Source organism: Rhinolophus hipposideros (assembly GCF_964194185.1).
Source record: "Rhinolophus hipposideros genome assembly, chromosome: 10".
Lineage (NCBI taxonomy): Eukaryota > Metazoa > Chordata > Mammalia > Chiroptera > Rhinolophidae > Rhinolophus > Rhinolophus hipposideros.
In genome coordinates, this window is record NC_138056.1 from 43,001,052 (window position 1) to 43,016,519 (window position 15,468).

General features: G+C 47.2%; 1 protein-coding gene across 1 annotated transcript in view; it reads right to left on the reverse strand.

Annotated features, from left to right (window-relative positions):
• TUB (TUB bipartite transcription factor) overlaps window positions 1–15,217 on the reverse strand; it is an 81,481-nt gene extending 66,264 nt beyond the window's left edge. Inside the window, exon 1 of the mRNA XM_081062912.1 lies at window positions 15,026–15,217. Within this exon, the coding sequence (XP_080919038.1) occupies window positions 15,026–15,081 (56 nt within the window). The 5' untranslated portion in view covers window positions 15,082–15,217. The remainder of the gene's footprint in view (window positions 1–15,025) is intronic.
• Window positions 15,218–15,468: the final 251 nt, after the last annotated feature.

Genomic DNA, 15,468 nt, shown 5'->3' on the forward strand with positions numbered 1-15,468 from the left:
AGGGACATAGGCCTGGACCTTGACATGACACTGCCTCAAGTCCCACATATGATTTGGCATCCTGGGCACCCCTTCAACAAGGATCTTTCTGAAATGTTTGTTTAACCTTTAGATAAACTGAGCACGACCAGGTAGGGTTGCGGGGGAGGGGCGGGGAGGGCATTCTTTGGTGACAGGTGTGCCTCAGCTTACAGATCTTGCTCAGCAAAACAAAACCCTTCAGGGCATCAGACCTACCCTCTGCAGAAGGCTGGTTAGCCAGCATCCATGTTTACTTCCGCGTTTCGCCTCCCTGTCACAAACATCACCAGTCTTCCATTAGCCACACGCTGTCCTTCCCCTGGGAGGGATTCACGTAAATGTAATTTTCTCCATCTCCATACACATCCAGCAATGTTTTAGCTTCCTTTGAGATTCGTGCAGCAGGGACTCTGTCAGGCATACCTGCACTTATCCAGCCCTGGCAGGACATGATTGTAAGAGTGGAGCAAACCCAACATGTTCTGTCCTCAAATTACCACAGCAGTTACCATGGCAACCTGCAAGTCCTCTTGGAGGCGTCCAAGGATGAAGCACATCCAGAGGGATGGACTGGAGGATGGGCATTCAGGCGGGCGAACCCATGGTGGGGCCCCAGCTCAGACAGAAGCTGAGCCCCCAACCTGAGACAGTAGGCAGGGAGAACTGAAGGGGGCAGGGGTGTAGAGCCCAACAGGAAGTCGGGGAGCAGGGCCAGGACGAGGGTGAGTTGAATGAGGCACTCACCTGGGTGCAAAATTTAAGGTGGTGCCAAAAAACTCAGTGATCAAGATAAATAATATTCAAATCAAAATGGATGCAAAAATACCCTACATTTTTTAAAAAATTTAAATTAAGACAGGGCTGGAATTAGGTGAGGCAAGTAAGGCCAAGTCCTGCAATCTAGGGTTAGATCCTGTCTTTAAGAAATTTTGATTTTGTTCATTATGGATGTTTTTGCATTCATTTTGATTTTAAAAAATTACTACATTAAAATATTATTTCTCTGGATTACTGAGCTGTGTGACAGTCCCTTAAAATTTGTACCTAAGGTAAATGCCTCTCTTGCCTTACTAGTCTCAGGCCTGGAGGGGGAGACAGACTGAGTCAGGGGCAGGAGGGACCCTGATGCAGTGAAAATACATCATGTGACAAGGAGCCAGGAGACATGGATTCCTGTCTGCAAAGTGCAGGGATTCCTCTCAGTTCTGACAGAATCAGATTCACATTGCACAAGACTTTGCAACTTAAAGATTACTGCTATTGGGGATCACAGGTGCCTAGCATGCACATGAGCCCCCATACATACGGGGGTGACAGTGACTCAGAAGGGGGCTTCCATCTCCTGCCCTCCCTCAGGCTGGCTGCTAAGGGGAGGGAAAGGGAGAAGAAGACAGGGGAACGGAGTGGGCGAGCAGGGAAGAGGCTGGCAGTTTTGCACGACTGGGAGCAGGAATGGCAGATTAGCTATAATTGCCTGAAGCTGAGAGGCTGTTGATAAGTGTTACTAATAATCAACCTTCAGATCTGACACCCGGCTCAGGCTGGGATTACTGTTTTGAATGGAAATCGAACCCAAACCAGTAATTACACCGGTGAGCAATGCCAGTTTTACTCTGGAGCCTCTTCTCTTCTGTTCTCTGGAGGCAGGGAAATGGCACCTCATGTCAGCCCATCAGGGAGAGGATTCCTCAAGGGGCCCCTTCCCAAGAACCCAAGCTGGTGTGGCCTCTGCCCACTCCATGGAACACAGTCAACAGAAACACCCACCCTTCTCCCTAGGAATGGCCACGGGAAGAGATGCCCACCCATCATCCAGGGCCTCTAAGCTGGACCCAGACTTCAGACATTATTCACACTGTCCATCCCCCAGAGGGCTGGGTGGGAGTCCCTTGTGGACACTGGCCCTAGCTGTCAAAAGCAGTTGCTGGGAGGATGGTGCGGATGGAGGCGTGGCTGTCTTCCCCCACACAAATGTGGCGCTCTAAGCCTTTGTCTGGGTCCCCTGGACAGACACACAGTTGTTCCCTGTTAGACTAGGAGGTTCCTGGAATGGCCTGAGCTGGGTCTCCTCCCAGGGTACACATGTTCCTGGGTCCTTCCCCCTGCTTCCCAGTGAGGTAGCTGGATACTAAAGAGCATTCACGAGACACATTACGGTGGCAAACAGTGATGGCAACACTCCCTCCTGTTTGCGGATCATTCACCACCTTGTGCCCTCTCCACTATGCCAGGAAATAAGACAGTCCCTGCCCTCAAGGAGTCCTGTGGGGAAAGAGGGTAAATAAGTAGGTAGTGACAGATCACTACAACTGCAGGTAGTCCCTGATGGCCCCTTCTCATGTCCCAAGTAAAAGTGCTCAGAGTCTGGAGGTGTTGATGAGCTGCCTTGGGGGCAGACAGAGCTGGTCAGGCCTGGTGGGATTCAGATTGTATGAGATCACAGCCTTTTAGGCTGAAACTGGACAGGTGAACAGCAGGCAAGTGTCACAACACTCAGCACCCTCCCTAGCAGGAGCCGACACCTCAAGGGTGCCACCTAGTGACAGCAGGAATGCAGCTCTGTCTTCAGGGGTCTCCCTCTGTTTCTCTCCTTCTCCTGAAACAGACCCCTGAACTTAGCTGTGCAAAGGGGAGCCAAGGAAAGGGGTTCGGCTTTGTTCACAAAAGCTTGGGGCTTGGAAGAAAGAGGCACTATGGGCCCCAGGGTCTGGAAGCCGCTGGGTAGCAGGCAGGGTAGGGGCTGTGCCTCTGGAGCTCCTAGGTCCCTCCAGGGAATACTGGTGCCCCACAATTATCTGCTCCTTCAGCAGGGTCTGTCCCCCATTCCACTGGGATCTCAGTTTTCTCACCTGCTCATGACCCAACCCCCAGGGAGAGGTTACAGGAAGCCCATACCCAGAACTGGCCCGCTCAGCCTCTCAGGTGCTGTGATAGATTTGGGGGTCCCAGAGAAGCTGTGCTCACCATCAATCAGCTAACTCACCCTGCTCCTGTGGCCTGGAATGGGACCTATTTTCATCTTGGGGTCGGGCAAGGAAGCTGCAGCGGCTCAGCCCTCAGCTCTCACATATCCTATTGGATTCTGTAATTCCTGTTGCCCCAATCATTTTCCTTTCTTGCCGGAGAAAGTAGTGAGGCAATGTGAGGGGAGTGGTCTCCAAGGTAAAGTGCCCAGGTGTAGAGAGCACGCAGCCTGAGGTGAGCCAGGTGTGTGGGGGGCTGCAGAGTGAGGAGCAAGGGAATGTGCCCAGGTGTGGGGGGAAAGGAAGAGAATGGACACATGCAGCGTAAAGGGGAGCACGCACTGCAGAATAGCTAAGGGGGTGGGCACACATCTTCTTAAAGGGCCAGACAGTAAATATTTGAGGCCTGAATTCTGAGCTGCGTTCAACTCTGAGGCAATAGTGTGCAAGCAGCCATAGACCATACATAAATAGATGTATGTATTCCATTTAACTATTCACAAAAACAGGCTGCCAGTGCACCAGGCCCCAATTTGCCTATTTAATCCAAACTCACCGCACACCACAATGGCTGTCCATGCTCCACTACCCAGGCCACATCCCATTAAAAACTTCATCCCAAAGACTGCCAACTAGTACCAGACGCTCCAGGGACTACCAGCCCACTTCACTGCGGCCTTCTAGACAGAGGTTGGGGGTGGTGCCACAAGGGGTTGGAGTAAAAGTGGTGGGGTGGTGAGAAGCTTGGCCAACGGGGCTCCCAGATCTCAGTCCTGCCCTTTCTCTGTCCCCCCACCACACACACACACACACTCGGGGCACAGACACTTACCTGCAGTGGGAGGCTCTGCACAGCGGCAGCAACTCCCCTTCTGATCCTACCGGTATCTCTCACCGTCCAGCTGATGCCCCTCCAGCCCCTTCCCAAGCAGGAAACCCCAAAGGCATGAGGGGGGATGGGACTGAACTGCCCCAAGGACACACTGCCCGACAGATGACACCCCAGGGAGGACAAAGTGGCCCGATGGGGGAGGAGGTGTAACCCAGCACCGGGACCCAGGGGCCCAGGAGAGGCCAGGCTGGAACCGAACCCCTGCCCCTCAGGGTTGGGCCCAGCTGGCCCCCACCCTGTCCCGGGACAAACCACTAAACCCGCGCCAGCCTCCCCACCCCAGCTCTGGTCCTCCCCGCAGGTGGTGCCTTCGTGAGAAGATTGTCATTTGCAGGTTCGGGCTTGTCCCTGGGCTCTCCAGTTACACTAAAAGTGAGACCGGGGAAGATGGTATCAAGGCCAAGCGGAGGCAGCGCGAGTTCATCCAACATTGATGCGGCCCCGGATTGCCCCAGTGCCCCTCATGGGGGCACAGGGGCCCGGCTCCCAACTCCTTTGGGATGGGCCTGGCAGCAGGGAAGGGTCTGCCTGCAGTTCACTGCCCCGGTCACATAGGTACCTTTCAGCCCCCTCATCTAAGGACAACCCCTCCAGCGCTCAAGGCCTTGCTCAATCATGCCTAGTACTGGGCCAGGGGAAGGGGCAGTGTGCCCCTCCCCACTCTGTTCTCAGTCCTCCCCAGCCAGGGGCAGGGGAAAAAGAGGGAGGGAGGGAGCTGGCCAGTTCCCCACCCCACACACACACAGAGTCAATTCTCTCCAGCACTTGAATGCATCTCCATTCAAGTACACACCACTCAGCACACAGCCAATAGCCATTCTTGGCACACACAACCCTCCCTGCAAAGGTGCACAAAATCATCAATATTCACTCAGTGGTGCGTACACACCCTGGCACACATGCACATACCCCAGATATACTCTAACTGGTACACACACTCAGTTGCACAGAGAAACACATTCTCAAGGGAGTCTTCTCCCAGAGGAACCCAACCCATCACTGAGTCTGCTCTCGGACACTTGGTGATGGAGAGGGAACACCACCCAGAATGTCCCACCCCAGGCAAACCAGACTGTGGAGGGAGTGTAGTGCAAAGGCAGTGCCCTTGGTCTGCAGGGCTGGAGAGGCAGAGCCAGGTTGGGATTAAGTCTTTGCTGAGGAATGTGCCTCCTAAGAAGATAATCCTGGGTTCTCCTCCCCCTGGTGTGGGGCCTCCCTCCCTGACTCCAAAGGCTCCCACATGCTGGGCTCTCCTCCCCCGGACCTGAACACTGTGCCTCTCATTCTGACAATAGCTTCCTGTAGGCTGGCAGTTCTCTAGCATCGTTCCTGGCAGAAAGCTGCCTCCCCTGGCAACAGCATGGGCAGGCTGTTCCCTAAGCCTGCTGACCTCCCCACAACCTGGATTTTCCTTGATGAAAGAATTAGATATCAATGGGTGCCTGTGAGCCCCTGTTTAGCCATTGCTCTCCAGACTGCGGGTACAGCTGGTCCTTTCTTCTACCTTGGGTCACAGATGTAACGTCCCTGCCCCCACGGTCTTCCTGCTTTTGCTTGAATGCATCCAGGGAAACCACAGTGCCTGATGATTTCAAACCTCAGTGTGGACAAGTCCTATAGGAGTGAAGAAGTCCGTGCCTCACCTTCATGACTGACTCCTCTCCCTACCCCCTAATCACCCTGAGCCCCAGTCATACCAGCTGCATCGGAGACAGACACCCCCCGCCCCAACTCATCACTTCCTCCAGAACTATTCCTCCACTGACCCAGGTACCACCACTCCCATTTGCCCCACCCAATCTAGTTGTCTTGGTCCTGTACTGTTAGAAATCCATCAAAGAAAAGTAATTGTACTCTAAAAGCTCTGGAACAAAGCAGGGCCTCTAATCACCCAGCTCTCGTGGTCAACCCAACTGCCCCTGCCAGCAACCCTTAAACTGGCACTGCCATGGCCAGAGCCTCCAATTCCAGTCTGGCCTGTCTCATCTTTTCACCCTGACCTCTCCAATCAGAGAACACACATAAAGGCCATGGGTCATGCAGTCACAGAACCCCAGAACTACAAGAGTGCTCAATTAACCAGTCAGCCCCTTCCACTTCAGGGGAAACATGCCCAGAGAGCCAGTGACTTGCCCACATCCAGAATGGGAATTAATGAGGCAACCAGAATCAAATCCTGGATTCCTAACTCCCTTCACAGTGCTCGTTCAAATACATCTTCCTACTTCACGAAACCCAGTGTACAGACAATAAAAACATCACCTCCTTATCTCAGAGTAAGTTGCGAGTGAACCTACCTCCACGGTACTCAGCCTGGCTACCTCCAGGCTCGGCCTGTGCTGCTGCTGCCCAGCCCTGCCAGCTTCTCTGCTGACTCTGATCCTCCAGCAGTCGGGACTGGGGTTAGCTGGCTCCTCCTACAGACCCCTCTGTGGTGGTCTCTCAAGAACTGGGGCACAGGTCCAAGTCCTAAGCCAGGGTTATGTTTCGGTGTCCTGATCTACTTAGGAATTCTCAACTAGGGCTAAAGGCCCAGTCCCTCTTGGGGAAGCTGAGCCTTGTCACCCGTGCTTCAGGCATTGGCTAAAGTCCCCAGCTCCAGAGGGCCCATCTGACCCTGGCCTGGAGGTCATGTAACCGTGCCCTCTCACCCAACTGGTCCCAACTGGTTCCCACCAGGTCTTTATTAGTTATGCCTCTTCAATCCCTGGATTGCCTCCCTAGGTGCAGTCCTCACCCTCCTCGGCCTTCCCTGGTTTCCTGCCGACTCTCCTCACAGTGCTCCTGAGTACCCTGGAGCAGGGCCTGCTGGGTCACCACACCTATCTCTCTACCTAGAAAAGGCCTTTCAGATTCAATAGGACAGAAACGTCCTGATGTTAACTAGAGGAGCCCTGCTCTGGGCCAGGTAATAACAACAGCTAACAATTAAATAGCACTTACTATGTGCCAGACACTCCCCCAAGAATGCTGCATTTATTAAGTCTTACATATATTCACACATTTAATCCTCACAACAATACTACGAGCTAGCTATATTATTATGTCCATTTTAAAGATGAAGAAGTGGAGGCTCACAGCAGTTCAGTAGTTTCCCCAAGGTCATACAGGTACTGTGCAAGTGATTTGAATATGCTAAAGGAATAAGGAACAACTTTCTGGAACACTAGAAAGCAGAAGCCAGAGCCATTGTTCGGTAGTATCTAGACACTCACTCTGGCTTCTCCTCGTACCCCAGACCCACTCCGGCCACAAGGATGTGGCTTTGCTGGCATTAAGTTAGGTTCAAGAACCAGGAGAACCTAAGTTTTGAAAATAGAAGCACATATTTTGTTAGTGTCAGGTTCTCTTGGAATGAGAAGTAGGCCTTAGTACAAAAGGGCTACCTTCACAATAAGAATTTGGCTACTTTCTCAACTTGACAGAAACCTACCTGTGCAAAAAGTATCACCAGCAATTGTGTGGCCTGTTTGGGAACTCAGGGACCAGAAGAAAGTTAAACTAACATATGTTGTAGAGACTCCTGGCCACCGTGGTCCCCTCGTCTCCAGTAAGTTTCAGGCCAATTAAATTAGGAACTTCACTTTTCCCAATCCTATTGCAGATATGTGTGTGCTATGTTTCTGCTAATTCACAGCTCATCTGAAAGGTTACACAAATATTACCTCATTCAATTCTCACCCTTCACCATAAGAAAACTATCACCCCCATTTTACAGATGGGGAAACTAAGGCTAAAGGATATTAAGTGCTTGATACACTTCCAAACTATTTGGCCTTCGTTTCTTTTACAAGTAAAAAATATTATTTTTATAATCAACCAAAACAATAAGGATTTTCCTTTCCTGTGCTATATTTACACAACTACCCTGTTTTCCCGAAAATAAGACCTAGCTGGACAATCAGCTCTAATGCATCTTTTAGAGCAAAAGTTAATGTAAGACCCGATATGATATTATATTATATTACATTACATTATATTATACAAGATCCAGCCTTATATTATAGTAAAATCAGAGCGGGTCTTATATTCATTTTTGCTCCAAAAGACGCATTAAAGCTGACTGTCCGGCTAGGTCTTATTTTCGGGGAAACATGGCAGTAAGAGGTGGAGGTGGGATTCAAGCCAGGTCTGTCTAATACCAAAGCTCAAGCTCTTCATGCTGCTCCCTTTATGCTATCTCAGTGACCCAGTCCATAGGGAGTTTCATCCCTCCCTAGACATATTTATAACAGGTCATGTCTTGCTTCCTTGCCCCTTTCTCCTATTCAAAACTTGTTACAAAGCTGCAGCAATCAAAACAGTGAGGAACTGGCATAAGGAACTGACTCACTAGCACATAACACACATGTATATGAAAATATCAAATTGTATGCCTTAAATACCACATTTTAAAATGTGTGTATACACATTTTAAGAGATGTTATCTATTACTTTTCGAAGTTGAATTGAATGACGGTAGCATTGTGTAGTATGCCGTTCGCTCAAGAGATGGCATTGATCAAATGAATGCTAGTGTCACCATGTGACAGGCAGGACAGTCAAAGAAAATGGGGGAAGCACGGTTGTCGTTCCAGGAGCACAAGACCATTTTGAAGTGGTATTTGCAAGTCGAGAACATAGTGGAAGTATGACAATGAGGTGTGAACACACAACGGACTCTCCAACACGCCTAACAATTGCACGCATCTGTGGTAAGTTTGAGACGCATGGTGCTGTGTGAAGAAACTGTAACGGCATGCAGTGATACAAGTGGACACTTTGGTCAGTGTTGCTCAAGCAGTAGTTCGCCGCAATCAGAAGAGTGTGGACACTGATATAACTACTTTGAGCACCTCTTGTAATTGCAGAAGTCAAATGACTTGTATTCATCTTTTGTTATTGGTATATATTGAATACTACAATTTTAATACAGTTTCTTCCTTTCTTTAAATGTGTACACATGTTTTTGGCACCCTCTGTATATATAATTCCTATGCGTCAATTACACCTCAATAAAGTTGGGGGGGAAAACCAATAATAATAATAATATCAATGAAAGGACATACATTAAATTGGACATACACTCTTAATAATAGCCAAAATCTGGAATCATCCCAAGTGTTCATCACAGTGGAATGAATACATGATGGTGGTAAATTCCTACAGTAGAATACTACACAGCAATGAGAACAAACTGCACTTCCTGTGAAAATACGGATGAATCTACTATTAAGCTAAAAAAGGAGGACACAAAAGAGTACATCTGGTACTCTTAAGTTAAATATCAGCAAAACTAATCTCTGCTATTAGAAGTCAGCCTGATGGAAGTCAGGATGATGGTAACCCTTACGTCACGGGGCAGTGGCAAGGAGGGCTTCTGCTTGCAAGAGTGCATTCACTTTGTGACGATTCACCAAGCTCTTCACTTATTACTTGAACATTTTTTTCATATGTAGGTTACACGTCAATCGAAACTTTATTAGAAAAACAAACAAAAAAGATGGGCAAAGGATTTGAATAGACTTTTATCCAAAGAAGATATCTGAATGGCCAATAAGCATCTGAAAAGATGCTCAACATCATTAGTCATTAAGAAAATGCAAATCAAAACCACAATGAGAAACCATTTCACATATCCTAGGATGGCTATAATAATAACAGTATTTTAGAATCAGAAAATAACAGGTGTTGGTGAGGATGTGGAGAAATGAGAACTCTCATATATTTCTATGGGAATGTAAAATGGTGCGGTCCCTATGGAAAACAGTTTGGTGGCTTCTCAAAATGCTAAACAGAATTACCATATGACCAAGCAATTTCACTCCTTGGTATATACCAAAAAAAAAAAAAAAAAGAAAAGAAAAGAAAACAAGGACTAGAACAGATATTTGCACATCATTGTTCATTACAGCATTTTCATAATAGCCAAAAGATAGAAACAAACCCAAGTGTCCATCACCCACACTTAATAAACAAAATGTGGTATATACATACAATGAAGTATTATTCAGTCAAAAAATGAATAAAGTTCTCATACAGGCTACAACACGGATCAACCTTGAAAACAGTATGCTAAGTGAAATAAGCCAGACATGAAAGAAATATTGTAGAATTCCACTTATATGCAGAGTCTAGAATAGGGAAATGATAAAGACAGAAAGTAAATTAGAAGTCACAAGGAGCTGGGGAGAAGGATGAATAAGTAGTTACTGCTTAATGAGTACAGAGTTGTTGTTTGGGGTGACGAAAGTTTTGGAAATAGATAGTGGTGATGGTAACACAATACTGTGAACGTAATTGATGTCGCTGAATTGTACACTTAGAAATCATTGACATAGCTAAGTTTATGTTATATACATTTTACCACAAAACTCCCCCAACTGTATTGCTATGCACTAGTTATGAACAATTGGACTATGAAATATTTAAAAATACCATTTACAATACTATTGAAAAATATGCAATACTCAGGGAAAAATCTTACAAAAGAGGTGAAAAACTTACATACTTAAAACTACAAAATTGGGTTGGAAGGCCTAATATTAAGAGTCAACTTTCCTGGGGGCAGCCAGTTGGCTCAGTTGGTTAGAGCGCAGTGCTCGTAACACCAAGGTCGCTGGTTCGATTCCCACATGAGTCAGTGAACTGCACCCTCCACAACTAGATTGAAAACAACCACTTGACTTGGAACTGATGGATCCTGGAAAAACACACTGTTCCCCAATAAAAAATGTGATAAATAAATAAATAGTCAACTCTCCTCAAATCAATCTATAGATTCAACATAATCCTAATCAAAATCCCAGAAGGCTATTTTTTTGGGGAAAGGGGGGAGAACTGGAAAATCTCATTTAAAATACATGTGAAATTGAAAAGGACCTCAAATAGCTAAAAAAAAAAAAAAAAAAAAAACCTTGAAAAAGAAGAACATCTCTAAACCACTCCTTCTCTCTTGTTTTGACTCCACACTCACCAGGCAACCTTTTGATTTTACTTGCCTAGTAGCTTGATTCTGGGATGACGACAAGCCCTCAGTAGGGCGACAAACACTATAAGTAGAAAGGGATCTTCACAACTGTAGAGTAGTAAATGGGTATTTTTGTTTGAAAACAAAAAAAAGTTGAATGTCCTGAACAACCTGATAGCAAGACTTATTACAAAGCTATAGCAATTAAGACAGTCTGGTACCGGTGTCAAGAAAGACAAGTAAATCAGTGGAGCAGAACACCGAGCTTAGAAACACATTACATATAAGGACAACTGATGGGGACGGCCCGGTGGCTCAGGCGGTTAGAGCTCCATGCTCCTAACTCCGAAGGCTGCCGGTTCGATTCCCACATGGGCCAGCGGGCTCTCAACCACAAGGCTGCCAGTTCAATTCCTCACAAGGGATGGTGGGCTGCGCCCCCTGCAACTAGCAATGGCAACTGGACCTGGAGCTGAGCTGCGCCCTCCACAACTAAGACTGAAAGGACAACAACTTGAAGCTGAAGGGCACCCTCCACATCTAAGATTGAAAGGACAACAACTTGACTTGGAAAAAGACCTGGAAGTACACACTGTTCCCCAATAAAGTTCTGTTCCCCTTCCCCAATAAAATCTAAAGAAAACAAAACAAAACAAAAAAACTGTTCATAAAAAAAAAAAAGACAACTGATTTTTTTTCCTTTTTTTTTTTTAAAGTTTATTTGGGTGACAATTGTTAGTAAAATTACATAGATTTCAGGTGTACAATTCTGTATTACATCATCTATAAATCCCATTGTGTGTTCACCACCCTGAGTCAGTTCTCCTGCCATCACCACATATTTGATCCCCCTTACCCTCATCTCCCACCCTCCACCCCCCTTACCCTCTAGTAACCACTAAAGTATAGGACAACTGATTTTCAATAAAGGTGCAAAAAAAAGGAGGTGTAAAGTCCTCTCAACAAAGGGTGCTTGAACTATTGGATATCTTTTTATAAAAAGAACCTCATACCATTTACAAAAGCACAGACCTAAAATGTTAAACCTAAAATTAGAAAGTTCCTAGGAGAAAACTTGTCACTTCGAGTTAGGCAATGATTTATTAGATATGACACCAGAAGCACAATCCATATAAGAACAAATTGATAAATTAGACTGCATCAAATATAAAAACTTCTGCTCTTCAAAATATGTAAGAGAATTAAAAGAAAGGCAAAGATTTGGAGACCATATTTACAAGTCATATATCTGATAAAGGACATGTATCCAGAATATACAAAGAATTCTCAAAACTCAAGAATAAGGAAACAACTCAATATAAAAAATAAAAAATGGGGAAAAGGTTTCAACAGATACTTTACCAAAGAAGAGATAGAGAGCAAATAAGCACATGAAAAGATGCTCAATATCAATAGTCATTAGGGGAAGGCAACTTAAAATCACAAAGCTATTCCACTACATGTCTATTAGAACTGCTGAAATGAAAAAGACTGACCATACCAAGTTGTCTGAAGGATGTTGAGGAATAGGAACTCTCCTACATTGCTCTTGGGAATATAAAATGGTACAACCACTTTGGAAAAGTTACACTGTTTCTTAAAAAGTTAAATGTACACCTACAGTATAATCCAGCCAGTCCACTCCTAGGTATTTACCCAAGAGAAATAAAAACATATGTCCATGCAAGGACTTGTACACAAAGTCACAAAGCTTTATTCGTAATAGCCCCAAACTGGAAACAAAGATGAATGGATAAAATTGTTGCATGGTATCTCCATAAAATGAAATACTACTCAGCAATAAAAAGAAATGAGCTACCAATTCATGTAACAACATGGAAGACTATAAAAAATAACTTGCTGCATGAAAGAAGCCAGACCAAAAAAGAGTACATACTGAATCACTCCGTCTACATAAAATTCTATGAAATGCAACCAAATCAATTCAGTGGTTCCCTGAGAAAAGAGGGGCAGAGAGGTCAACTTCAATGGGGACCTAAAAGAGAGAGGTTTCCCAGGTTCAAAGATGTTGTGGGGGCAGAAGCCAGAGAACAGGGTTGGAAAGTGATGGTCAACTATTAATAGCTGCTTTTCTTTGTTTGTTTTTACAGGGAAAAAGTTTAGGTACTATATAGAATTATCTCAATTTAAAAATTTCCTCCTACCGTGTTTCCCCCAAAATAAGACCTACCCCGAAAATAAATCCCAGTTAAGATCGTCAGCCAAACAGACACATTTAGTACGTTACAACGATGTTCCAGAAGATGTCATGACTATGTTTGAATTAATGTAGATTGTTGTACATGAAAAAATAAGGCATCCCCTGAAAATACGCCCTAATGCATCTTTTGGAGCAAAAATTAATATAAGACCTGATCTTATTTTCAGGGAAACACGGTATATACAGAGGGTGTCAAAAAATGTACACACATTTTAAGAAAGGAAAAAGCTATATTAAAATTATGCTCATGGTAACCACTTTGAGCACCTTTTGTGATTGCAGAAGTCAAACGTGACTTGTATTCATCTTTTGTCATCTTTTTGTTATCTTTGTTTATATTGAGTATTACAATTTTGCTATCTTTTGTATATATTATTACAATTTTAATACAGTTTTTTCTTTTCTTAAAATGTGTATATATTTTTTGGCACCCTCTGTATGTATTAGACCTTTGGCATATGCTACCACTTATTTCTAACAGAATCTAGACTATGAGCTCATCTAGGGGAAGGAATTATGTCGTTTTATCTCCTTAACTCCAAAGCGCACATTTGCACTCAGTACATTGTTAATAAGTGAATGAATGTGATTTGGGATCAGAATACAAGCTTGAAGGTTTTGTTATTTTAAGCTGAATGCTCCAATCATTTTAGAGTTCCTCTCCATAGAGAGCACTGCTTTGAGGGGGGGGAGGTTGTCACTGTGTGAGGGATATAAATGATAAATGTCTAACTATTACATTGTTTTGTGCACCTGAAACTGATAAAAAGAAAAAGAAAAAGAGAAGGTCACTGGGATTGTGAGTGATGAGGAAACTGAATCAGATATTTTTCTACAAAGCAGGCAATGAAAGCAAAGAAAGAGGTGGCCCAGTTGCACCCATCTTGAGGAGGGAAACAGGACAAACTTGAGTAGGTTTATAGGCTGAGGAGAGATCCCTGGTAAAGAGGGGAAGGTGATGATGGAGAAGGGAGGTGAGATGGGATCAATGGGAGGATAAGGAGGGGTGCAAGGGGAATTAGCCTGGGGTAGGAGAAACACCTGTTCCTCTGAATCTCAGAAAACAAGGGTTGTCAGAAATGCAGGACAGTTTTTAGCAAAGTGAAGGGAAAGAGAGTGGCAGGAAGGCGGTCTTCAGGGAGGCGAGAGCAGCCGGGTTCCTGAAGTTTCTCTTCCAGCCTTCACTGTTTAGGACCAGGGATCAGAACATTTAACTCTGGAGATAGACAGGGGATTGCTAACTTTAAAAACGACGACAAAAATCTACTATCACGGTTTCATTTTAAAAAGAGGGATAGCATTGAACACACCAAAAAAAAGGGGGCAAAGGAAAAAATCTCGGAATAAATCTACTCTGCTTTATGACCAACTCAGTCGGTCGTCCTTCTTTTTCTCATTTCACCAGGAAGGATGATGATTCCTTCCTCCAAGACCAGTGCGTGGGCAGCCGCTCTCCATCCCCGCGGGGCCGGCAGGGCGCTCTCCGCCTGGGGCCCACCCCTGGCCGCCCGGGCCCGCGGGGCACAGAACCGCGAGGCGGCAGCGGGCCTGGAGCAGAGGGGAGCCTCTCCTCGCCCACGTGCCCCCAGCCCCCTTGCGCTCTTTCGCGCGGCTCTAGCGCCCACCGACGCCGCGGAGCCGCGGGTGGGGGTGGGGTGGGGTGGGGGGTGGGGGTGGGGTGGGGTGGGGGTGGGGTGGGGTGGGGGGTGGGGGTGGGGGGCAGCCCCCCTCCGACAGCGCTGCCCCGTAAGTGTGAGGACACCCTCGCTTCGCTCCAATGTGGGATATTGCGAGGCTCTGGGTACCGACGTCGCGGGCACTCGGGATCCGAGTCCACCCCGGGGTCTGCACGCTCGCTCACGCCCACGGTCAACCCCGCGCCGCCGGCTTCTTCCGCAGGAGTGCGAGCGGCGGCCGGCGTCCGCGCAGGGCCACCCGGAGGGGCCCGGCGGAGCCCATGCCCCAGGCGCCAGCCCTACCTGTCGTAGCTCCAGCGGCTGTAGGACAGGGTCCGGTGGCTGCTGACTCCCTCCATCGCCGCCTCCGCGCTCCGCTCCGGGCACCGCGGGCGGCGGCAGAGGCTGCGCTGGGCTCGGCGTTAGCTCGCGGCGGGCCCGGCCGGGGCGCGGGCAGAGGACTGTACCATTCCCCCCCCACAGGGGGGTCACCCCCCGCCGGCTCTGCCAGTGGCTGGGACGCGCGGGCTGCGGGGACCCGGGCCCGGGGGGCCCCCTCCCCCGCGCTGAGTCCCGCGGGGGCGCGGCTGCTGCAGCCGGGACTGCTTATTTATTTACATGCGATGTGTGCTCCACGTCGCCATGGCAACCGTTCCATCTTTTCCGGCGTCACTAGGGTACCGCGCTTTCAAACCTCCCCGGGACAGGGACTGCTATGAGGTGGTCGATTCTCCTGGTATTCAGGC